This window comes from Rhamphochromis longiceps, linkage group LG14, assembly GCF_057381845.1.
Source record: "Rhamphochromis longiceps isolate RC_006_pf linkage group LG14, R_longiceps_female_GT1.1, whole genome shotgun sequence".
Taxonomy (NCBI): Eukaryota; Metazoa; Chordata; class Actinopteri; order Cichliformes; family Cichlidae; genus Rhamphochromis; species Rhamphochromis longiceps.
In genome coordinates this window covers 24,520,684-24,546,467 of record NC_140570.1, presented here as the reverse complement: position 1 = coordinate 24,546,467, position 25,784 = coordinate 24,520,684, and the positions used below count along the sequence as shown (strand labels likewise).

General features: G+C 42.5%; 1 protein-coding gene and 1 long non-coding RNA gene across 2 annotated transcripts; one reads left to right on the top strand and one right to left on the bottom strand.

The window, feature by feature from the left end:
- Window positions 1-60: 60 nt before the first annotated feature.
- Window positions 61-8,277, bottom strand: LOC146654104 (uncharacterized). Its single transcript, XM_085380065.1, has 10 exons — window positions 8,198-8,277; window positions 6,725-6,799; window positions 6,310-6,465; window positions 5,731-6,046; window positions 5,347-5,545; window positions 2,327-2,372; window positions 2,160-2,251; window positions 858-968; window positions 466-742; window positions 61-340 (listed from the first exon to the last, which is right to left on the bottom strand). Exons 1-10 carry the CDS (start codon window positions 8,228-8,230, stop codon window positions 134-136), a joined length of 1,512 nt encoding a protein of 503 aa, XP_085236191.1. The 5' UTR covers window positions 8,231-8,277; the 3' UTR covers window positions 61-133.
- Window positions 8,278-13,845: 5,568 nt separating this feature from the next.
- On the top strand, window positions 13,846-14,191 carry LOC146654103 (uncharacterized). The gene is made up of 2 exons (XR_014907209.1): window positions 13,846-13,940; window positions 14,026-14,191. It is a non-coding gene; the product is annotated as an uncharacterized LOC146654103 (long non-coding RNA).
- The last annotated feature ends 11,593 nt before the right edge of the window (window positions 14,192-25,784 follow it).

The window sequence follows — 25,784 nt, the reverse complement described above, 5'->3', positions numbered from 1 at the left end:
CATTAACATTACAAAACTGAAAATAAATATTGATGCAGACTTTTAGTAACTGTCCTCAGATACAAAAACTGATAATTCAACATAATGTAAACATCTGTTAGGGCATATTATTTTCAACTATCACTAGATAAAGCTATAAATCCTGCCTGTTCTCAAGAATGCCTTCCACATACTGGAGAAGGGAACTGTAAATGTCAGCCCCATAGGACATAGAGGGTTCCATGGGATTGAAAAGGTGTCTCACTCTTTCCAAATCCTCACTGTCAAGTGGAGACACAAGTTCTGGAAGGTGAATACCAGTTTGGTCCAAGTCTGCAATGTCCACATCTGGATACTCTGCCTGAAATTAGACGCCATCAATTCAGGAAGTCTTTAAAATACATGCTTTATTAATTTTGTCAATGATATACATATATTTTTTTTTCAAAAAAGCAATTTGAATAATTTAGAGATGTGTAATCATACCACAATACTTTCAGGAGGATTGACTGGATTCTGAGTCTTTCCAATCTCCCATAGTTGGTTTGGGGTGTAGTTCCGCTCTGTCCTAAGAGAGTGATTGTTCCAGCCTTCAATAAACGTCTCCAAATCTGCTTGGATTCGTGGCAAAAACACATACTGTGCACAAAAAAGGTCAGTACAGTTTGTTGGATCCAACAGTCTGTCTTCCTCAAGTCTGTGAAGAAGATCGTAGTAGATGTTGGTGACAACATTCCAAACGTCTCGCCACAGGCGCTCTATCCTTTAAAACAAAACAAAATTTTAAACGTAATTTTGTTAATAACACATTCAATAATTAACGCCAGAATACTACACCTGGCAATCAAAAATATGTTTTTGTTGTAAATTAGGAATACCTTTGGTTATGCACGCTTTTGCCAGACATAAAGCTTCCTCTACCACAGCCCCGAACTTCAAACATGTATCGAGCAATGTCAACATTCTCAACTCCTTGGTCTCCCCTCACTCTAGAAATATGAAAAACAAAGGACACAGAAATTGCAGAGTATCACAGTTTAGCAATATTTTAAAGTTAATCATTTAAAGAAAAATGTGAATGTTTTACATTCAACTGTATAATATTTTTAGGGCTCTTTGAGCTCTTATGCAGAGCTATATTTGTAAATATTTTCCCCAAAAGTACAATACACAACTAGCAATGTTAACTTGCAAAGTCAGTGAAATGGTTGTTCTATCACAGTCTGGCTGAGCAGCTGACTATGTGAAGTATTAATATTTGACCCAAGTGCAGACAAAAATGGAATGTGGTACAAAACTTGAATGTTAACAGAAAGCAAGCCGTTTCTTAAGGCTGGTAAAAACTATACAAAACAAAAGGCAGAGATGAAGCTAAACTGGGCAGACTAAAGATAAACATAAAAACAAAAACATGAAACTCGCCGTGGATACAAAGATACCTGAAACCTGGAGCGTAGAAGCAGAGACGCATGGAAACATGGCACAAACGACAACAGACAACATGACAAAGAATGAACAGAAACACACAGACTAAATACACACAAGTGTGATTAGAGAAAATGAAAACACATGGGAAACAGCTGACACTGATTTGACATATTCGTCCATATTTATCTGATCTTCTACATTTGTACTACATTGGTACTCGCCCCCTCATACACTTCGCTCTTTTTCAGCTTCCCTTCTGTCTGTTCCACATGCTTGCCTAACTACAATGGGACTCAGAGCCTTTAGTTGTTCTGCCCCAAGACTTTGGATGTACCTCCACCAGATCTCCGGACAACAAACACTTTCACCACTTTTAAGTCACGTCTCAAAACCCATCTATTCAGAATTGCATACACCTGATTCTGTATTAGTCCATTTTAACTTGATTAGCTTTTATACTGTCATGCTTGCTTTTCTCTTCTTTAACTTATGTCTACATTTTATTTGCAATGTTTCAATATATTGTATTGTTGCTATTGTAAGATAACCTTAAGGTGTTATAAAACGTGTTATTATTATTATTATTATTATTATTGTAGTATTTCTCTGAAAATATAATACAAATGATAGGAAAATTCAATCATTTCCAGACAGCAAGCATGTGTGTCAGGCACGAATGTGTATTCAAAATATAAGTGAGACTGATTTAAGCCTCTATGCTCTAATGTGAACAGCAAGTTTTTGCATTATACCTCAATGGAAATCCATGCTTCTGTACAGCCTCAAGGAAGAACGTCAGTGCTGTAGAAGCCTTGTTGTTGTTAGCTGCTTTCAAGTACAAGATCTGAAAATAAAGAGACATTATGGAAGTACTAGTACTAGCATCACATTTTCTGCTATTTTAGTGAAGAATGCAAACCTTCCTTGAGAAGCCATCAACACCACCAAACATCACAAGTCCATATCTGTAAAGAGACAAAGACACAGCCCCTAAGACTTCAGCCACTGAGTATAATTAATTAATTGCATTTTTCACCAATAATCAAATATGATATATAAACACTAAAATAAATAAATAACACCCAGCACGCCCCTGCGGGCGGTTTATCCTTCAAGCTCGGGTCCTCTACCAGAGGCCTGGGAGCTTGAGGGTCCTGCGCAGTATCTTAGCTGTTCCCAGGACTGCGCTCTTCTGGACAGAGATCTCCGATGTTGTTCCTGGGATCTGCTGGAGCCACTCGCCTATCTTGGGAGTCACCGCACCTAGTGCTCCGATTACCACGGGGACCACCGTTACCTTCACCCTCCACATCCTCTCGAGCTCTTCTCTGAGCCCTTGGTATTTCTCCAGCTTCTCGTGTTCCTTCTTCCTGATATTGCTGTCATTCGGAACCGCTACATCGATCACTACGGCCGTCTTCTTCTGTTTGTCTACCACCACTATGTCCGGTTGGTTAGCCACCACCATTTTGTCCGTCTGTATCTGGAAGTCCCACAGGATCTTAGCTCGGTCATTCTCCACCACCCTTGGGGGCATCTCCCATTTTGACCTCGGGACTTCCAGGTTATACTCCGCACAGATGTTCCTGTACACTATGCCGGCCACTTGGTTATGGCGTTCCATGTATGCCTTGCCTGCTAGCATCTTGCACCCTGCTGTTATGTGCTGGATTGTCTCTGGGGCATCTTTACACAGCCTGCACCTGGGGTCTTGCCTGGTGTGATAGACCCCAGCCTCTATGGATCTTGTGCTCAGAGCTTGTTCTTGTGCTGCCATGATTAGTGCCTCTGTGCTGTCTTTCAGTCCAGCTTTGTCCAGCCACTGGTAGGATTTCTGGATATCAGCCACCTCCTCTATCTGCCGGTGGTACATACCGTGCAGGGCTCTGTCCTTCCATGATGGTTCCTCGTCTCCCTCCTCTTTCTTGGGTTTCTGCTGCCTGAGGTATTCACTGAGCACTCGGTCAGTTGGGGCCATCTTCCCAATGTATTCTTGGATGTTCGTTGTCTCATCCTGGACTGTGGTGCTGACACTCACCAGTCCCCGGCCCCCTTCCTTCCGCTTAGCGTACAGCCTCAGGGTGCTGGACTTGGGGTGAAACCCTCCATGCATGGTAAGGAGCTTTCTTGTCTTTATGTCAGTGGCTTCTATCTCCTCCTTTGGCCAGCCTATTACCCCATACCCCAAATATATATATATATATATATATATATATATATATATATAAATAAAACACCCAGCACGCCCCTGCGGGCGGTTTTATCCTTCAAGCTCGGGTCCTCTACCAGAGGCCTGGGAGCTTGAGGGTCCTGCGCAGTATCTTAGCTGTTCCCAGGACTGCGCTCTTCTGGACAGAGATCTCCGATGTTATTCCCGGGATCTGCTGGAGCCACTCGCCTAGCTTGGGAGTCACCGCACCTAGTGCTCCGAATATATATATATATATATATATATATATATATATATATATATATATATATATATATATATATATATATATAGCAGACATAGAGGACAGTTACAAGTACTTGGGGATCCCACAGGCGAATGGGAACCATGAAGAGGCCGCTAGAAAAGCTGCAACCACCAAGTACCTGCAGAGGGTCAGGCAAGTCCTGAGGAGTCAGCTGAATGGTAAGAACAAGATCCGGGCCATCAACACGTACGCCCTGACCGTGATCAGGTACCCTGCTGGGGTAATAGGCTGGCCAAAGGAGGAGATAGAAGCCACTGACATAAAGACAAGAAAGCTCCTTACCATGCATGGAGGGTTTCACCCCAAATCCAGCACCCTGAGGCTGTACGCTAAGCGGAAGGAAGGGGGCCGGGGACTGGTGAGTGTCAGCACCACAGTCCAGGATGAGACAACGAACATCCAAGAATAATGGCCCCAACTGACCGAGTGCTCAGTGAATACCTCAGGCAGCAGAAACCCAAGAAAGAGGAGGGAAACGAGGAACCATCATGGAAGGACAGGCCCCTGCACGGTATGTACCACCGGCAGATAGAGGAGGTGGCTGATATCCAGAAATCCTACCAGTGGCTGGACAAAGCTGGACTGAAAGACAGCACAGAGGCACTAATCATGGCAGCACAAGAACAAGCTCTGAGCACAAGATCCATAGAGGCTGGGGTCTATCACACCAGGCAAGACCCCAGGTGCAGGCTGTGTAAAGATGCCCCAGAGACAATCCAGCACATAACAGCAGGGTGCAAGATGCTAGCAGGCAAGGCATACATGGAACGCCATAACCAAGTGGCCGGCATAGTGTACAGGAACATCTGTGCCGAGTATAACCTGGAAGTCCCGAGGTCAAAATGGGAGATGCCCCCAAGGGTGGTGGAGAATGACCGAGCTAAGATCCTGTGGGACTTCCAGATACAGACGGACAAAATGGTGGTGGCTAACCAACCGGACATAGTGGTGGTAGACAAACAGAAGAAGACGGCCGTAGTGATCGATGTAGCGGTTCCGAATGACAGCAATATCAGGAAGAAGGAACACGAGAAGCTGGAGAAATACCAAGGGCTCAGAGAAGAGCTCGAGAGGATGTGGAGGGTGAAGGTAACGGTGGTCCCCGTGGTAATCGGAGCACTAGGTGCGGTGACTCCCAAGCTAGGCGAGTGGCTCCAGCAGATCCCGGGAACAACATCGGAGATCTCTGTCCAGAAGAGCGCAGTCCTGGGAACAGCTAAGATACTGCGCAGGACCCTCAAGCTCCCAGGCCTCTGGTAGAGGACCCGAGCTTGAAGGATAAACCGCCCGCAGGGGCGTGCTGGGTGTTTTTTTTTTTTATATATATATATATATAAAAAACTGCTAACTTGGCGGTAAAGTGATGGCGTAATGTAAAATACAGTGTTTGCATATGCATGAATGAGTTAAATAGTAATGGGCCCAAATGTGCCCTATGACTATTGAGTTATGTTAAACTTACCTAATTAACTTATGGTTGGTGTCAATGTGGAGCAGTGACAGAGGACCAGGAACACTGTAGGTCCTTCTGACAACACATCCAAGATTTGCCATCCTTTCAAGGATTCCAGCGCTGTCAACACGACGCATAGAATCCCATACTCTGTTCCACTGCACCCTGTGGCCCAGTGCCCTGAGGCATCCTTTAACCATTCTGTAGCCTAAAAAGACATTCCATAGTGAAAGAATCACAACTGCACATTGGAAGGCACTTATAGTACAGTAAATCAAACTACTAACTAATCATGACATTCAGCTAGTGTTATTCATGTAAATATGAACGGTTGCTAGCAAGAAAAATAAAATAGCCTTATTACAAGCATTATTTTTCACATGAATAACTAACCCAGATTTTTTGATTCCTGTTTTATGGCTGCAATTAAGTTGTCAATTTCATCATCTGATAGTGAGCTGTAGGTTGCCGTTATTGAGAGGCCCCACTCTTCCATTCTTCGTCGGACTGTTTTCTGCGATATGCCCAAAAGCTTGGAGATACAAGGAACGGAGAGGTCCATCTTTATTAGATCTTTGAGGTGGTCTTTGGAAACATAGAGCTTTGGCCTCCCCCGTTCACCAGCTGAGCTGTCAACAACAATGGCAGACCTTCTTGTATCCATATCGGAATGGATGAGGCAGATGAGGTGGTGAAGAGCTTCAACCACCTAAAAAATGGTTGCATTAAAATATTTAGTTGGATGAAATCCTGGAATTCAGTTTTACCATCTTACTATCATTATTCTTATACCCAATCTTTATATTGAAACACAGAACAAAATTTCATCTTGGATTTAACAAGGCAATGGATGACAGGTGCATTTGTATAGCATAATTACTACACTGTAAAATTAACATTATAAGATACATAAGAATGGCATATATTGAAACGATTTTTAAAGATAACCAAAACTAAATCAAATAAACCTACCACTGATGGAACATTAATATGAGCAGAAAGAGAACAGACTAGAGTTGATGCGTTCACGCAGAGGAACTCAATATGATCAAGGTCCAAGGGCTGCTGTTGGTAGGACTGCACCAGCCTATTTTGAAGGTTTTGGAAAACATGTCTTCCTAAAGCCACCTGAAAGAAGAAAAAAATTATTCAATTACTAATATCATATGAAGTGCATTGAAGGAACAATGAAATGTCAAACTGCGTAAAACTCAATAAAACCAAATAATATTCTCATGAAATCTTTTTATTTTGATTAACTTTGTAATACAGTAAAGAAACTGAATTGCATTAAAAATTATTTTTAAATATGTTTTATCCTGTGCCACCTTGCTGTATTCAAAAAATTCAAACAACTTTACTTTAATAATGAAAAAAATGAACCCACCAAAGAGTCACAGGAACATCCCAGGTTCTCTGTTCTGGAGGGAGATCGACCAAGGTCCACTTGATTTACAGTCACCTGTTAAGTAAAACAATCAGGCAATTTTCAAAGATTTACACGTTTCTCTATGGATGTATCATACACTCTACTATTTCTCTCTCTGAAGTACCCTGTGGATGTTCCCATGATGACACAGATGACCCACAAATTTAGTATAGCACACTTCAAAACACATAACCCGATGCAGAAAGACTTTAAAAGTCCCTAAACACATGTGACATCTGTTAGGGTTGAAAATTTACTTTACAAAATTATTAAGTAAGGCTGTTTCATTTTTTTTTTTAAAGATGTACACAACGCAAATGTGCTCATAAGCATGTTGGCACTCCATGTTTGAAGGTTGAGAATGTCATTCAGCGCTGTATTCGAAATATTGCAGGTACACATAGAGTGCAGAGGGGTTTTTTGCAGTATGCTTACAAACACACGATAATGGTTAGATTAGTCTCTGGATTAGGGAGGCTGAACAAGATGCCGTGAACTGGGCCTTAGAATCAGCATATGTTTTTATTGTCACAGTATATAAGCTGTAAAGCCCGTTTCAGCATTATCCTTTTTGGGAAGCTGGTTCACACAAAAGGCTGGCACTATAAACTTGTAATTTCAACTGCTGAAGCAAATCCAATCTTTTTAAATCATTTTCTCCTGAATTCCTTCTTAAATTTTTGAACAGGACACATCCAGCAAAGCAAATATCAACAGACATTAGCTTACTGACACCAGACAGACACTGCACTACAGTTAACTACAGAAGCATTCTTGGTCAATCTGGTACTGTATAACAGAGTACTTCTCAATGTCACTGCCTATAAGCTGTCATAAATCCCAAAACGCTCACTCAGGAAGCTTGTTAAGCCATAATTACAGTAGTAGAAGAAAACTGAAATCAGATACTTTATACACACACATATATTTGTGCTGTCAGCAGTAATCTCCTTAAAATGACATTAACCGATTTTCCGTTAGCGCAGCATAACACGTTAGCGCGGTTTGCTCGTTAATGCGTTAGCAGCTACTGAAAGTTAAGCTAGGTCCCCTAACTTTCAGTAGCTGCTGAAAGTTGTTGTATACTGTAATTACTGTAGTATTACTCTAACACAAACTCGGGGGTGACCTGGGACCAGTGCTAAGGTCAAGTCAGAGCATTTCAGTTCCAATTATTACCAAAACGACATCTCATCGGGATTACACTTAAATCCAAACACATAATTCTCCACGATGCTGATGTTTAAGCAGACAGACCGTGCCACACAGGAGACTATTTAAACACATGCAACACTAGGGCTAATGTTGAGAGCCCTTTTTAAGCTATCTTTTGGTACCGTGAAAAATTACAGTGTAGTAAACGAACATGATATTCAAAAATATATGTCTGGGCAATTAGCTTGTTCCAGTAAACCATAAACTAAAGCTTACCTGCGCCGCAGAAGCGGCACCGCTGTCCTCCATCTTCAATCTGCAACCCTTCCAGGACCTGAAGGTCCGTAAAGCATCCCCCCGACAGCCAAACCCATCTGTTCTCTGATTGGATTGTTTAATTTGTGATTGACATGACATTGACCAATCAGCTTAAAGGAAGAAAAATAGGGTCAAAATTCGTACTTGTAACTTGCAGGGGTTTTTTTCCTAAGTCCACACACAAATCTTTTTCACACACGCACAAATCTTTTTCACACATACAAATCTTTTTTACGCACGCACAAATCTTTTTTACACATACAAATCTTTTTTACACATACAAATCTTTTTTACGCACGCACAAATCTTTTTTACACATACAAATCTTTTTTACGCACGCACAAATCTTTTTTACGCACGCACAAATCTTTTTTACGCACGCACAAATCTTTTTTACGCACGCACAAATCTTTTTTACACATACAAATCTTTTTTACGCACGCACAAATCTTTTTTACACATACAAATCTTTTTTACAAGTACAAATCTTTTTTACGCACGCACAAATCTTTTTTACGCACGCACAAATCTTTTTTACACATACAAATCTTTTTTACGCACGCACAAATCTTTTTTACACATACAAATCTTTTTTACAAGTACAAATCTTTTTTACAAGTACAAAATATTTATGACCACATTTTGAGCCCATAGAATGGGTGGATGACTGGATATGTAAAGCGCTTTGGGGTCCTTAGGGACTAGTAAAGCGCTATATAAATACAGGCCATTTACCATTTAGGAAACAAAAGTTCAACACTGCCCCTAGCATCCTGGAGCACTTCCGTTGTGTTTTGGAATTTGTACGTGTTTTGGAGGTTTCACGTGTTTTGGAATTAGTACGTGTTTTGGAGTTTGTACGTGCTTTGTCTCTAGGGGCCACTGTAAATATACTTTTATTTATTCACTCCACATAAAATTAACAAATAAATTATAAAATACAAAAAGCAACTATTTACATTTCAACTTTTAACTACTTAAATTTTCAGCTTTTTCCTTTTAAACAAATTTAAAGTGAAACAACACAAAACACTGCAAACCACAACACAGTAAAATATAAATTGAAATATGAAAAAAGAAGAAAGAATGCCCAGATCTTTAGTTAAGGGAAAGGTTGGCATTTAGAAATATTAATATCACACTCAACTGACTGCGTTTTATCTTCCCACTAATGGGTGGACAGTTCTTAGGTGCCTGTGCATGTTGTTTGTGGAACCGGCTCTATATGATATCCTTTTCTTGCAGACTCTACACTCTGCCTTTGTTTTGTCAATAAGATTGAAATGGTTCCAGACTTTGCTTCTTTTCTTAGTGTCACTTATTTTCTTTACCGTACCTTTCCAATGTGACGGTGTTGTCTCTTGTAGTTGCTCCTAGCTCTATTTCTTTTCCTGTCCCTCCTGCTCTATTTGTGTGCAGTGTTGCCAACTCCTCAGTAAGGAAAATCGCTATTGGCTGTCCTAAAAGTCGCTAGAAGTCGCTAAATGACGCCATCGCCTAATTTGCATAATTGGTCATGCTAATCTAATTGTAACCTATGTTGTTGGAGAGAGAAATAACATCGTGGAAGAGATGTAAAGTGAGTAAAAAACGTCCTAAATGCATTTAGAGTTTATTTAGAACTACAAATTAAATTTCTTTTAGCAATTATTGTTTTTTTAATGTCACAATTCCAACCCTGCTCCTTTACCTGGGCTTGGACCGGCAAAAGTGACCCGAAATAGGCGCTCTGGTGGAGTTACTTTGTGTGTGTGTGTGTGTGTGTGTGTTTTTTTTTTTTACAGAAAAAGTCGCTAAGGAGTCTGAAAACTCGCTAACTATAGCGACAAAGTCGCTAAGTTGGCAACACTGGTTGTGTGCTACTGCTGTTGTGAGTGTAACTACCGCCCCGCCCCTCAGCTCAGCGCTGAGCAGAGGGGGAGGGGCGCAAACGCAAGGCTCTGTTTGGCATCTCTGCTCCGCGCAAACACAAGGGTGACTTGCAGCGTGAAGCGAAAAAAAAAGGGAAAGAGAGGGCAAGAGAAAGAAAAAAAACAAACAAACCCATGGCTCCCAATAAGGAGCTGGCTCGCATCGTTCACTTCAAAGACCCGGCTCTAAGAGCCATTTCGTTCGCGACCGACCTATCACTATAAAACAGCAAAGGAGAGCAGGTAAATGGATTCTGCACAAAGACGTAAACACTAGTGATGACTGCGAACGAAATGGCTCTTAGAGCCAAAAGCACGTACAAACTCCAAAACACGTAAAACTTGTAAAAGAAAAAGTGGTTTTATTTCTATGTTTAAATATAAATATATGCGGTGGTCCCTAGAGACAAAGCACGTACAAATTCCAAAGTATGATCAAACTTTTCTTTTTTTAAATTATTTGAATGTATAATGAGTGCTTGTGTATAAATACACAAACAATACACATATGCTTTCAATTGTGTAATTTAAGTGATCTAGGTAGCTCTGTTTTGGAAGTTCAGTTAACGCTAGAAATGTGTTTTGGAGTTTGTACGTGCTTTGTCTCTAGGGGCCACCGCATATATAAACATATATAAATAAAACTCCTTTTTTTACATTAGTAATTCCTTGTGTGCAGAATTTTATATTATTGTTAATAATAAATTAATTAAAGCAACAAAACAAGCTGAAGAGCCGGTTGGGAGCCGAAAGAGCCGGTTCTTTTTAGTGAGCCGAGCCGAAAGAGCCGGTTCTCCAAAAAGTGCTGGAAATCCCATCACTAGTAAACACAAAGTGCGGACCTGACGTATCAGAATCTGTGAGATGTCGGCTTTCTCACCTCACACCAACATGCCGTAGTTCTGACCAAAATTGACTGAACCAGCAGCAAAAGAAGATTCAAAACACATTTCTAGCATTAACTGAACTTCCAAAACAGAGCTACCTAGATCACTTAAATTACACAATTGAAAGCATATGTGTATGTTTGTGTATTTATACACAAGCACTCATATATATTCAAATAATTTTTTTTTAAAAAAAAAAAGTGAATTTACCTGTTACTACCACACACCAAATCCGGTCGTTGGTACTTTCTGGCTTGTGTAGCCACTGAGTAACAAAAGCTCAACACTGCGCCTAGCATCCTGGAACACTTCTGTTGTGTTTTGTACGTGTTTTGGAGTTTGTACGTGCTTCGGAGTTTTTACGTGCTTCGGAGTTTTTACGTGCTTCGGAGTTTTTACGTGTTTTGTCTTTAGGGGCCACCGTAAATATTCTTTTATTTATTCACTCCACATAAAATGTAATAAATCATATAATACAAAAACCAAATATTCACATTTCAACTTTTAACTATTTAAATTTTCAGCTTTTTCCTTTTAAACAAATTTAAAGTGAAACAACACAAAATACTGCAAATCACAACACAATTAAATATAAATTAAAATATGAAAACAAAAAGAAGCTGCACATTCTCTGTCATATGGAATGCATGAATAAACTTTCTGAAGCCTTTATCATCTGCAACTGAAAATAGTTTTGGATGATTATTATTATTATTATTATTATATCTTTCTAATGTGACGTTGTTGTCCCTGGCTCTCTTTCGGTCTCTCTCTGTTCCTGTGTTACTGCCAGTGTAACTACCACCCCTTCCCCCTCTAGAGATTGACAGACCACAAAAGAACAAATTACACTACACTACTGAAACCTTCTGCTGCTCTTTTTAAAGTTCCCATGTTACCAAAATACGGAGCCCCGCAGGGGACATGGGAGAAAAAAAAAATTAAGACGGACTTTTGCGAGATCTCGCAAAACAAACTCGGGATCTCGCCAAAGTTTTAGCCGCATTCTTCCCGTTAGCTTCGAGCTAACGGGAGGTCTCGACCTACTACAGCCGGGAGGAACACCGCTTTCCCGGCACATCGTGCCTCGACCTCCCGGTCGGCTTCAAGCCGGCGTCTGAAGAATGCGGCTAAAAGTTTTGCGAGATCTCGCAAAAGTCCGTCTTAATTTTTTTTTTCCCATGTCCCCTGCGGGGCTCCGTACCAAACTGTAGAGTGCTCTGAAGATTTAAACAGTTTTAGATCCATTACACTCTGTCTTATGTTGAAATGTCTGTTACGGTGCCAACATGCATTTTTTGGTGAACACTAAACACTAACCTAAACTGGGTGAACTAAAACTAAACATGAAAAACCTTAAGCACAGTGAACTGACAGAGATACCCGGAGATGAGACATGGATGAGCAGACGACCTGACCAGGAATGACTGAAAGCACGCGGACTAAAATACACACAGGAGGATAATGAGGAAAGTGGGAACACATGGGGAAACAGCTGACACACATGAACATAACGATGTGACAAGGGGAGCGTAACATTAACAACATTGAACCTAGGGACACAGGAACCCTTCAAAATAAAACAGGAAATCTAATGAAACGCAGACCTGACAACATAAGACACATAGATAAGAAACACACAAAGCGAAGGGCAAGGGAGACTTCACAGGGTATGACAATACAAGGGGGAACTGATAAACAGATAGGAAACACATAGGAAACATAATAAGCTAGAACATACACTAACAGCATCAAAAGAACTGAAACTCAAAACACTGGGCCATAAGACCCAGGACCGTGACACTCAGAGTGATCCACTGAAACACTGAAAACATCTTTGGGGTAGGAAAGGTTGTGGATCCTCCACTGAAAGCTGGTCTTTGTGTCTTTATGCATGAACATGGGATTTGAGCTGTTCTCTTTGATCATATCAGAGTCCAAAGATGCCACAGAGCCTGCAAGGGGCTCCCCAACCTCCACCAGCCACAAGCCCTGAACTCCAAGCGTGCTTTTATGGCGCCATTTTCTCACGAGGAGCTCATCTGTCTTTAAGTCATATTCGTCTGCCATTTCTTTTCCATCTGTGAAGAGATAGTGGATCTTCCTTTTTCCATCATGTATTAAAGCCGTTTTCTTTGACGATTTTAGGATATCACTCCAGCTCTGCCGCCAACATGCATTTGACTGTACCAAGTCTCTCCTTTGCAGTGCCCCTGTACTGGCTGCTCTGGACTTTGAAAAAAAAAAAGATTCAAGCTGCATTTATTTATATTTCCTGTCACCTTAGATCTTCACTCAAAGACAGGTTCCTTTGACACTGTATATATAAATGTATTATATATAAGAGACAAATATTGTTCTTTCAATATGTTGGCATTGCTAAATTTCTCTCAGTGCTTACTTTAAATATCCATGAAATCATCACATTCTCTGTAAGATTAAGGTCAACTATTGAACGGCGTATATTTTAAAGTAAAGGCTTTAAAACCAAGTTAGTACAAACATCGCTAATGTCACATAACTTTGTCGACATGTGGCCAACAGTAATTGTCAGGGTCCTGGGACTGGGCGACCCAGGATCCCTGGGCAGTCATGGACCTGTGTATTATTATTATGTATTTTTGGTGTCGTTTCCCCTTCTCTGTGCGTGTACATATGTGTGTTTCTCTGTGCTGTGTTAGTCTGTGTCCCACTCATATGTTTAGGCGAGGTATGGGTGTGTATGTCTGCGGGTGTGCCTGGAGGATGGAGCTCGGCCACCTGCAGGCCTGAGGGGTGTGGCCCTGCGGAGGGACTGGCCACACCCAAAGCCACACACCTGCTGCTGATCAGGCCTCGTCGGGGGAGCTACTTAAGAGAGTCTTGGAGCTCCCACCGACGCGGGATCATTGCATGAGACTCCACGTTAGTCACCCTGCCTAAGTTTAGTCAGAAAGTGTATGCCTGCCATTTCTGAGTGTCCTGACAGCTGCGCTATTGTTTCCCGCAGGAAGAGCGTGGAAGGCACGGAGAGCAGCGAGCACCGGGGGGTGCTGACACGGGAGCAGAGAGCACACGGACTATTCACGGGAGACACGACACGGGAGTCTGGGAGAACACGGGGATTTATTGTTACGTTGTTTTCACTCTGTAAATAAACACTGTTTGTACATAGAGCACCGCGCCTGGGTCCTCCTTCCCCACTCCTTCCACGGTGTGCCATGCCATACCGTGACAGTAATGTTTTAATGTTCTTCATTATTAAACATCTGCACATAAATAAGTGACATAATATTCAGTACTTACTTTTAAAAGTTTACTCTTCGGACGCCCCTCATCCGCCGTTTTTTTTTTTCGGCAAAATTATCCACACCCACCGCCGCGATATGTATTCTGGGATATGTTGGGCCACGAAGTCTACACCGCCACATCCTTAAAATTCAGGGAAATGAAGGACGCATTTGAGGGCCACATTTCGAGCAGCCTTTGAATTTGGACAGCCTTTGTCGCGTCGCTGTGACGTAATCGGGCTTAAAATGCGACCTTTAAGGCTGCAGACCCTGAATTGGGATACAGCCATAGTCTGCCATCCCAAACTGCCACGCCCCTTCCACTTCCCTCATTTTGCCAGAGCTGTGAGCTACAGTGGATTGGGCAGCAGGCTTTAGTGTGTGTGTGTGTGTGTGTGTGTGTGTATTTAAACTCTGTGTAACTTTGGTTTTCTTTCTTTATTGTGAGCAAAGGTATGCCTTTACTAGGGATGGGTATTGATAAGATTTTCACGATTCCGATTCCATTTTCGATTCTGTTTAACGATTTGATTCTTATTTTTAAAAAAGGAGAACACTAAGGTCGATTAGCTTAGAACTTTGTTTTATATCTTCTCTTTGCCCTGTTGTCATCCGTTCTTGTAAAGTATAACCAAACTTTTGAGCTTTTGAGCCGCTTAGGCGCTGTGTTTCCTGCCAGGTAAATGACGCTCCGCAATGTGGCGACGTCATTCGGGGCGACTGGAATCGATAAGGGAATCGTTTGCAAAAATGGCAAACAATTCCAAGGAATTGAAACAGTGGGAACCGGTTCTCAACAAGAACCGGGTTTCAATACCCATTCCTAGCTTTTACTGTGTAAATTGGTTCATCACAGTGGAAGCAGGTAGGGGTTCTCTGCCATTTTTGTTCAATCATTTTCTCCTCTGTTTTTTGCTAGGCAGGGAGCTCAACCGTTGCATTTTGTTTTCAGCTATAGAGTTCTTGGTTTGATTTTTAGTTAAAGGGGGTGTTTTGTTTGTTGTTTTGACCTTGGAGACCCTGAAGAAAAGAGCTTCCCTCTGTGTTCCTTATTTACTTTAGTAGTTTTGTGCAATAAATCATGTTTAATGACATCTATTTTCCAGTGCTTTGTTTTCTTTTTCACTTTGTGTTACTCCCCACCCCAGTTAACACTTCGTTTTTAAGTGGGGCGTAACAATCAGCATTACATTTTTGATACTGTATTAACAGTAACTCTGGGCCTCTGTGGAGTGTGCAGCTGATCTCATCACTGTCTAAAAATGGATAACAAAAACTAAGGAGTGCTGAATCATTCAAAAATACAGACTATTAGAGTAACAGGTGTGTAGCATTGCTAACTAGCTAGCAACAAGCCTCAAACACAGTGCATATGCTAACAGCTAATCTAGCAAACAAATTAACAACAGAGTGATTTTAGATGTTGTAGAACTATAAGATAATAAGCTGTGTGTCTTTTTTATAATACTGACGTGGTTGTATTTACCTTAATTGAACGAGTCGTCAGTCGCGGTAAACCCATCAGCAGATAAAGTGGAGCAGCCAGGCTACGTAAAAAGTGTAGGGGGACGTGTTTGCGGTCACGTCCAGCGGGTGTGTGTGCGGGAGCGTGACACAGTCGCTCCACCTCAAGTCACTACTGCGCAGACTCTGGCTCCAAAAATGCAAGATGGCAGCCTCCAGAAGCGGGCTAGTTTGGCTTCATTTGTGTACAATGGGAGGAGGTGCTGTCGCGTCGTCCATGTTTTCTACAGTCACCGGATTCGATCCCTGGCTCCTCCAGTTTGCATTTCAAGAGTGTAAATGTGTATGAATGTAGTTAGGAAGCACTTAGTTTAGAGAGATTGGGTGAATGTGGCATTTTGTATAGAGAGAGTAGAAAAAAGTGCTATATAAGAATCAGTCCATTCACTGTCTGAAAAGAGTTTCGTCATGTTACTTTTGCACTATTATGCACATTTTGTTATTAGATGGCTTGATTAAGGTTCACATTAGGCTAACATCTGGGGCCAGAGCTGTAACTTTTCTGGGCCAGCAGTGTGTCTGTAACTGGCCCGTGGCTGCACACAGCTTACACATGGCCCACATATCGCAGAGGTAATCCACACATGGGCCAGCACAGGACCACCAGTGTGTCTGCAACTTGCCTTGTGCTGCCCAATATGTGGGCCACCTCTGGCAAACCAGATATGGGCCACTAAAGGGCCGTCATTCCTTGTGGTATGCGGGCCAAGTGTGAGCACATTGTGTGGGCCATATACGGGCCATACCGGTTTTGCTATGTGGGAATAAGGAGGATTTCAGTTTTATTCTCATTACACTTAAGGAAATTAGAGCTGAACCAGGATTTTAATTTGGATAAGCATTCTGTAAGAGAATAAGGTGGGAGGGAGGAATCAGGCCTGAAATATAACTGGGTGTCATTGGCAAAACAGTGAAAATGAAGATCAAATTTATGGAAAATGCTACCAAGAGGGAGGATGAAAATTAGGCAAGGCTAGGACAGTGACATGTCTGCTATCTTGCTGCTGCTACATCTGCTACCACCATTTTCACAAGGGCGAAAGAGAAATATGTCTGCCTGTTAAGCTGTCAATAACCTCATCAAATTCCTATAGGTATGCTGTTTAAAATATACCTTCCATCACCTCCATCATTAAGTAGTGATCTAAAGATCACAGTGATGTGATCTAATCTACTGTCAGAGGATAATCTGTAAATACTGCTGTTTAATGTGTTGTTGTAGGCTGGAACTACATTTAGACAACATCACCTGAAGCAGTCAGCCCTACCTTCTTGCTAGGGACCCACAAGAAACACCATTCATGCCTTCTTCATTGTGATTGAAAAGCATATACTTCCATGTAAAGTGACAGGTTCAGTAGGAGCCCTTAATGAACTCTTTAAGGCCCATTATATCTTTTGTACATCATTTTGAGTCCAAAACAAAACGTCCACAAAAGGCACAGGAGCACAGAACAGTCCCAAACAGGATAGGTGTCAAGACCCAAAAACACATAGATCTGGAGGCCGTGGCACAACATTTCAGGAGGCCGACAGAGCAGGTCCGGAGGCCGGCCGCGAAGCCAGCGGTGGCGACGAACCCGTTCAGGGGACCACCCTCGACGGCGATGACATCCAGCTGGTGGCCTGGAAAGTGGCCGGTGAAGGCGAGGTGGTACAAGCCGAGCTGCATCAGATGGCACTGTAGCAACTGCAGGACCAGACGAGGCGGGACCAGACGGCAGCATGGCAGCTGCGGAACCAGACGCTGCAGGCGACGATGTGGTAGTTGCAGATGGTGGAGCGGGTGGTGGCTGAACAGACTCCCCAGAGTCGTCAGCGGACACGAGGATGTGCTTTCTGGGTCCTCCAGGACCCCCAGCTGACGAGGCGTGATGCTGGCTGGGTTCCCCTGAACCCCTAGCAGACGTGGCTTGATGCTGGCCGGGCTCCTCAGAACCTCCAGCTAACTTGACATGATGCTGAAACAGTTCTCCTGAACTGCCAGCGGAGACATGCAGCGGAATGGGAGCTGCGAAGTGCTGGATAAGCTCACCCAAGCTTTCAGCAGGAGCAGAGGGTGCAGAAACCCCTGGCAGCATAGGTAGCTGAATTGATGTTTGCACTAATTGCTGAGCTACCGGCTGGGCAGTTGACTGAAACAGAAGTTGTAGTGGTGGTCGTGATGATGGTTGTGCTGGTGGTACTGATGGTTGTTGAACTTGCAACGGAGCTAGTAACCGACTCTCAGCAACTCTTCTCCGGGGAACAGGGACGGGTACTGTGCCTGGCCGAACACCAGCCATCCCCACCTGAAGAACAGATACAGGTGCAGGGATGAGCTGTGTTCTGGCTGCCTTTACCCTCGGAGTCAGTGTGGGTGCAGGAGCTAGCTGGACCTCCGCTGCTCCCACCCGAGGAACTGAAACGGGTGCAGGAGTCAGCAGGGTCGTAGTTGCCCTCACCTGGGGAACCGGCACAGGCAACGACGGAGTGCCCGCCATTCCCACCCGAGGAGCAAGTATGGGTGCAGGGATGAATGGAGCCTCAGTTTGCCTAGGAACTGAAGCAGGGTCCAGCTGGACCTCAGCCACCCCCACCCACGGAGCTGGTACGGGTGCAAGGGAAAGCTAGGCCCGAGCTGCCCTGGGAACCGGAACTGGAGGCGGAGAGCAGAGCAGAGGAGCCGTAACAGTCACGGGGAAAACCAGATTTATGGTATCAGACATAGTTCTAGAAAACCGAGACTTATGGCAGGCTGACCTTGGAAAAATTGCTACCCTTAAGCCGTCCAGGTTGACAGTCTTAGGAAAGGTGAGTTCAGGAGCAGTCACAGGTGCTGGGGAATTCATACAAGCAGTGTCTGAATAAACTGGGTGTGAATCAACATTAAACACAGTCTTACCAAACGCAGTCTGGGAAGTTGCACACATAGTTTCCAGGACTACTGGCTGAAAAGCATGGCACGAGTTATGCAGACATGATCGTGGAACTAAAACTTTAACTCTGCAGTGTTCAAACCAAGTGCTTTTGCCAGCTTGTTAACAGCAGATGACACCTTGTTGCTCTTAACCTGGACAGTCACAGAATGCACAGTGAAGAGTTCACAATCAGCAACACAAACTTGAATGAATATTCTGGGCTTGTGATTTTTAACTCAGGACAGGTTATGAAAACATGAGGTTTTTCACAGGCAGCCTCAGAATGAACTGGCTGGTAAGCTGCGTAACTGATGGGTAAAGCAACACCAACAACAGTCTCATGAGGTGTAGCCTGAAAAGCATAGATGGAATTTGGCTGGAAAATTGAACTGTCCATGTTTAGTTAAGCAGTAGGAGAAATTGTCTTTTGAGCAGTGCAGCAGATAGTCTTTTGAACAGCATTTTTAATGTCCTGAGTGAGATTATGATTGTCCAAGTCATAAAATTCCATAACAGATTCACACATGTAATCTACATCTGAAAGCTCACTATTAATTAGTACTACCGAAGCCATCCATTAGAATACTCAGAGTCCCAAAAAGCAACCTCAGAGTCAGCCATCTTAGGATCATGAGTTTCTATCCTTACAGACTCGGAGTTAACGGTCAAAAAGTTAACTGAGTCTTGATTCACTGGCTCTGAGCTTAATAATCCCAGCATGGAAGAAGCCAGGTGAAAACTGTTCTGTTCACTCACCACGTCCAGCTCTTCAGAGCAGGACCTGGACACGATTGCGGTGAGGGACAGCAATGACAGCTTTCTCTTAGAAATAGGACTGGCAGAGAAAACGGAGGGTGTTGGAGCAACGGTGACTGGCCCCTCACCCTCCGACCGGGTGGTTGGAACCAGACGTGAGGGAGGAAGGAGTCCGATGCTACATGACGGAGTTTCTATACAGCTGGGAGGGTGCTATGATGTTACTGATGTTGAACTTTATTTTGTTCATACGGTTAATTATTAGAGTTGCCAACCGTCCCATAAAAACGGAATCGTCTCGTATTCAGAGAAAATATTACGCGTTTCGTATTGAGGTGAAAAGGAACACAGTTTGTCCCGTTCTTCAGCTACAATGAAAAAGACACTAAGCTGGAATTATTCTGTCTTTACGCTGCAGCTGCCTCTTCTTCTCTCATTCTCTCCCCCTCCCTCTCCCGTTTCTACTTCAACCACGAAACTGATCAATGATCAGCTGATTGGCTTTTCTCTCTTGTTTGTTTATCGCCCACTTTGTGTCAGAAAGAAGAAACCAGTGGAGGTCGCGCTAAACAACAGCTGCACGTTTAAGCTTGATCAGCTGTTGTTAGAATTTATTTAATATTAATTTCTAGTATCAGCTGATGTTTGCTGGAGCCACAGCTGTAAAAGCTGCTGGTCATGATGTCGGTTTGGTTATCTGGTGAGAGGGAAACATGAAGATGAAACCAGGAGATGTCCTTACTGAATCATCAGAGCTGAACAGGTGATGGAGAAACAGGTTTACCTTTTAGGTGACCTGAATGAGTTGAAGGGAAGTTATGAACTGTTTCTGAGAGACAAATAACACCAGGATCTTCTTCTATGTAGCTGACAGCTGCTGGTAACTGTGCAGGGGCGGGTCTAGCAAAGTTTTGCCAGGGGGCCAGGTAGGGCATTAACAGGGAGAGGGGGACACAAAGAAATTTTTCTTTCTTATTCTCATTTAAAATGTGTTGCTTTTAATAAGTAATTATCTGAATCTTACAACAAATGATTGATAGATTGATACATATACACCATCAGAACAGTGTACATCACTGTCACAACAGCGTTTGTTTTCATTCAAAGGCTTTATAATTTTTCCTATAGTCAAAACGCCCGGGCCGATTTTTTGTCCCAGTCCAGCCCTGTATGCAGCTCATCTGCAGTCTGGTGTTACCTACATCTTCCTATTCAGAAGGCAGAATTTCCGAGTTCTGAGTACAATCGAAAGCCCCACAACTGCAGTTTTTGTGTTGGATGTAAAAAGCGCACATGACACTGTGACGTAGGCTAGAATCATGGCGGCGGTCAACGACGGTCCAGGCATGGGATTTCTCTTGTAGAAATATGCACATTATCTTTTGCTTTCTGTTGGTAGGTGGCACAGTGCACTTGTGGCAAGTAAGCAAGCTAGAAGACTGGCAATCTTGCGGGGTATCCAGTTATGGAAAGCATCACACTAACAAGAGAATTCTGAGTAAAACCAAAGTTACTTTCCCTAGTAACTAGTTACTTTGAAAGTAACGAGTAACTTGAAGTAACTGAGTTACTTTTGATAGAAGTAACTAGTAATGTAACTAAGTTACTAATTTAAAGTAACTTACCCAACACTGCCTATTACATCGTATGCCATTTCCTCTGTGCATTCATTCATAAATGTTTCCATGTCTACTGGCATCCTTGAGAGGCTTTCTGCATCCACATTTTCCTTACCAGGGCGATATTTAATTGTGAAGTGGGAATCTGCCAGTTCTGCTACCCATCGACAACCTGTTGCATTCAGTTTGGCAGTGGACAGTACATAGGTAAGTGGATTATTGTCGGTGTACACAGTGAAGAATGGTGCATAATATAGGTAATCACGGAATTTTGCTGTGATAGCCCACTTGAGAGCAAGAAACTCTAAGTTGCCTGAATACAGATGGTAATTCTTCACAGCTCCAGTTAAAGTGCGGGAACCATACGCAATCACACAAAGCTTTCCATTCTGCTTTTGGTACAACACGGCACGTAATCCCTGGTTTGATGCATCAGTGTGAAGGGTAAATGGCTGTGAAAATTCTGGAAAGCCTAGAACAGGGGCTGAGTTAGACAGTATATCAACTGCTCTAGTGCTAACTGGTGCATGTCGGTCCACTCAAAGGGACACTACACCTGTTTCGCTTTCTTTGCCACTTTAATCTTGTGTTTCGCTGGGTTTCACCATCTGCAGGTCCCTTGAGCAAGTCATACAAATACAGAGGATTTGCAATTCTGGCAAAATCCTTGATGTATTGTCTGTAATAACTTAATAGGCCCAACATTGCTTTTAGTGAACTGTAGTTCACCAACAGTACCTGGCCGTTGTTTTTCAAAGCTGTCACAACAGCGGTATCTGCGGGATCTATCCTGCTTCCCTCTGCTGACACAATCCTGCCTCACACCAGAGAAGAGTAAGATGAGTTTTATTTTTCCACCCACCCCTGAGCTATTAGGTCCTGTAGGTAGTTTTTCATTTCCTGATACAAGGGTTTTGGTACAGAGAGATAAGTCCGTGTGACTGGCTCATTATCTTTCAATGAAATGTTCATTTGCAAGTTTTCAACACAGCCTATCTCATTATCAGATTTAGAGAATGATTCTGATTCTTCTCTTAACATCTGACTAACAGCTCGTCTCTGGTGGTCATTCACATGAGTCAAATCGACAGATGGGTCCCATTGTTCACTTTTAGGTGTGTTCTCACCTGAGCTCTTAGCCTGGATGGGACGGACTGATGCAGTAGGGAGACAGACAATTTTGAATACATTAGCAGGATATATTGATGCAACAGACTGCACAGTTCCAATAACATTCCTACTTGGCAGTGTGATGTCATGGCTATGGGATTTTGTACACTAATGACAATTTTTGTGTCATACCAGTCTTTACTAAAACAAGGGTATCACAGAACTCGAGTCTTTCAGGCCACTGTGGGTTCTCACAAGGCTCGAAGATGAGGGTTCTATCTTCTTTGAAAGGTGGGACTTGCACTCGACACTCGATTTGGATGGAGCTGTGTTTAGGCACTTCAACTCTCTCATTTGTTATTCTTACGCTGTGCTCACATGGCTGTCCCACTGTCACTGCATTAACAAAAGCTCTTGCCCTACTCTTTCTGAGGTGAGGAAAAGCTACTTTTACTGTTTTCATGAGTTTCTCTATATTCTTATTGTTTGTCTGATCCTGTACTCTGTTTGCAACTAGGTGTGAAATCACATTGAAGCTAATTATTGTCAGTGTTGGGAAGGTTACTTTTAAAATGTATTCCACTACAGATTACAAAATACATGCCCCAAAATGTATTTTGTTCCGTTCCGTTACTCAATGACAGTAGCATATTCTGAATACTTTGGATTACCTATTATATTATCGTGCTTTTTATAACTACATGAATGTACTACTGCTGTATGAATTATTACTTTTACTGAAGGTTACTCGCCATACCAATACCGACTAGATTTTTAAATCTTAATATAAAATGAGTAACAGTAGGGTGGACACTAGGTAAGGCTGCACTTTTTGCACTCTGGTGGCCCAGATCTGGTTTGCCAAAGGTGGCCCACACATTGGCCAGCACAAGGCCAGTTGCAGACACACTGGTGGTCCTTTGCTGGCCCATGTGTGGATTACCTCTGGAAAACCTGGTCTGAGCAACCAAAGGGCTGTCATTCTTTGCGGTATGTGGGCCATGTGTAAGTTGTGTGCAGCCACGGGCCAGTTGCAGACACACTGCTAGCCCAGAACAGTTTCAGCTCTGGCCCCAGATGTCAGCCTAATGTGTATCTTAATTAAGCCATGTAATAACAAAATGTGCATAATAGTGCAAAAGGAACATGACAAAACTCTGTTCAGCCAGTGAATGGACTGATTCTTATATAGTGTTTTTCAATTCTCCCACATTACTCAAAGTGCTTTATACAACATTTACCACACACTTTCCCTTAACTGGGTGCTTCCTAACTACAGTCATACACATTCACGCAATGCAGATTGGAGGAGCCAAGGATCAAACCACTAACCTTCCGATCAATAGGTGACCTGCTCTACCGCCTGAGCTACAGCCACCCACTGGCAAAGCTGAGTAAACCCTCACTAGATTTTGGATAAAGTGTACACTCACAAACCTGTCAAACCTGCATTTGAAACGTTGGCTACCAGAGCAGTATAGTATTGCAACATGGCATTTGTTGCAATGACACATCTGCTTACCTGTATCTTTTGCTCGTTTCTCCTCCTCTTCTTTAATCATAAATACATAATGGGCTTGGATTTACAACATTATACATGAAATATGCTCTATTTGGAAGTGCCCCCCACCCCCACCCCTTTGACAGGTTGTGTGTGAGACTTCATCATCAAACTGTAAATTATAAATTTTAAATTGTCATTGATACCTTTACCCCTAGTCCTAAAGTGTATATTTATTTTCTTACTCTTCTTATATATATTGTTTGTTTACTTGCACTGCTGTAATTGGAGCGTCATCATCTCGTCTCTCTGTATACTGTACTGTATGTAGCGGAGATGACAATAAGGTTTACTTTGACTTCAGCAGCAAGCAGGCGCACCGAGGGCTCTCGCGCTCACTTTTCACATATAGAATTTTGAAAAAACATCGGTGCAAATTATAAGTCTGTATCATAATGTCTCGTGTTTTCGTGTTTGTTGGTTTGTTTTTATTTTGTTTTATTTTGCGAGTTGGTTATTAGATGCTGCTCCAGCCAGCCAAAGAAGTCCCCGCCGCCCCATTCTCTCCTCCCTGTGCCGCAAGCAGCAGGCGCACCTCACAAACGGATGGCGCCCTTACTCCCAGCAAATGGGCGATATAAAACCAATCGGTGCCTATGCCATTCCCAATATGCGCTGGCATGTCATCGGAGCAGCATAAGAGCGAGCAATTTTTACATTTTTTGCCTGTGATGCCACCCCTCACCACGATGCCACCCCAGGCAATTGCCCATGCTGCCCGTATCAAAAACCGCTACTGGCCCGAAGCATGTGCACCACAAAGCGCCATACTCGGGTCCACCAATAGGTGGCGACAACACAACATAGGAACCGGCTTAAACATCCACACTTGAAAATTACAATCACCTTATAAACACATTCCAATGCGACAGCTACAGTCAAATTGTGAATGTTTTTATGTTGTTGAAAAATATACTTTATTATTTATTCTCTGTGAGAATGCCTTACTGTGAAAACTGATTATTTTATGTTGTTTGTACAGTGCTCACGGCATCTTTGGTGGCACATGTGTCCAATAAATGCCAGCAAAAATTAAGAACGCCTTATGTCCGTTTTTCAACTTGGAGGGAGTTACACTGTCTTTCCGCTACACAGCAACTTCAAAAGTGTTAAATGTTTTGGTGTTAATAGTCTTCTTGCAAAAGTAGAGTTAATTTTACTCTAAGTAGAGTCACATTCTTTTAATGTAACTGAGGTGTAAAATGATAGTAGTTAAAGTCGAGTGTTAAAAATGAGTGTTTCTAGGTCAAATCTGGAGGTGTTACAATGGAAACATTAACTCTTGACCTCCTAACTCTGAACTCCTACAGGGGCTATGACACCAATAGAGTAAATTCACAGACTCCGCCCCCAGCACCATAGGCTCCAATCGAAGCTGAAGTGAAGCCTTTTCAGAACATTTTGCTCTACATATTTGAGTTGTTTGCCATGCTTGGTAAGTCATTTTTTCAAAGATTGTTTCAATTGTTATTAGCTTTTACTTCTGTGGCTCTTTGGAGTTGAGACAAAGCTGTGTGAAAGGCATTAGCCATGTTGCTCGGTGATAGCATAATATTCTGTTTTAGCTAGCTGAAAGGTGTTGTTTGTGGGCAAATACCACAGCCTTGAAAAAAAGCTTGCATGTGAATTTTCTGTCAAATTTTTGGTCAAATACACCTAAAACAATGTCTAGAATGTGAAATGTTGGTATAATGGTGCTACTTGAAGCCTGAAAATGATCTCCCATAACAAAATGAGCAAACAGCAGTAGCAGATGTCCTGACTGGGTTCTACGTTAGCATTTAGATCCTTCCAGAGTTTTGTGCACACGGTTTAGGTAAAAATGAAAAAGGTTGAGGTTTTACATTTAGTTCAGTATTACCTGTTGTCTGTGTCCTTGTCTTTTGGGAAAATACTTTACACAAGTTGACTCAAAAAGGATTCCTTTTTTTTTTTACTGTGCTGCAATTGATTACTGGATTATTTGTGCCATTAATTAGTGTCAACTAAGTTTTATTCAATCTCCACAT

Coding starts and splice junctions, on each gene's coding strand:
- LOC146654104 (XM_085380065.1), bottom strand. CDS start 8,230: ATGGAGGACAGCGGTGCCGCTTCTGCGGCGCAG. Junction 5,546..5,730: donor ACAGGAATCAAAAAATCTGG/GTTAGTTATTCA, acceptor ATGTCTTTTTAG/GCTACAGAATGGTTAAAGGA. Junction 743..857: donor AAAAGCGTGCATAACCAAAG/GTATTCCTAATT, acceptor TTTGTTTTAAAG/GATAGAGCGCCTGTGGCGAG.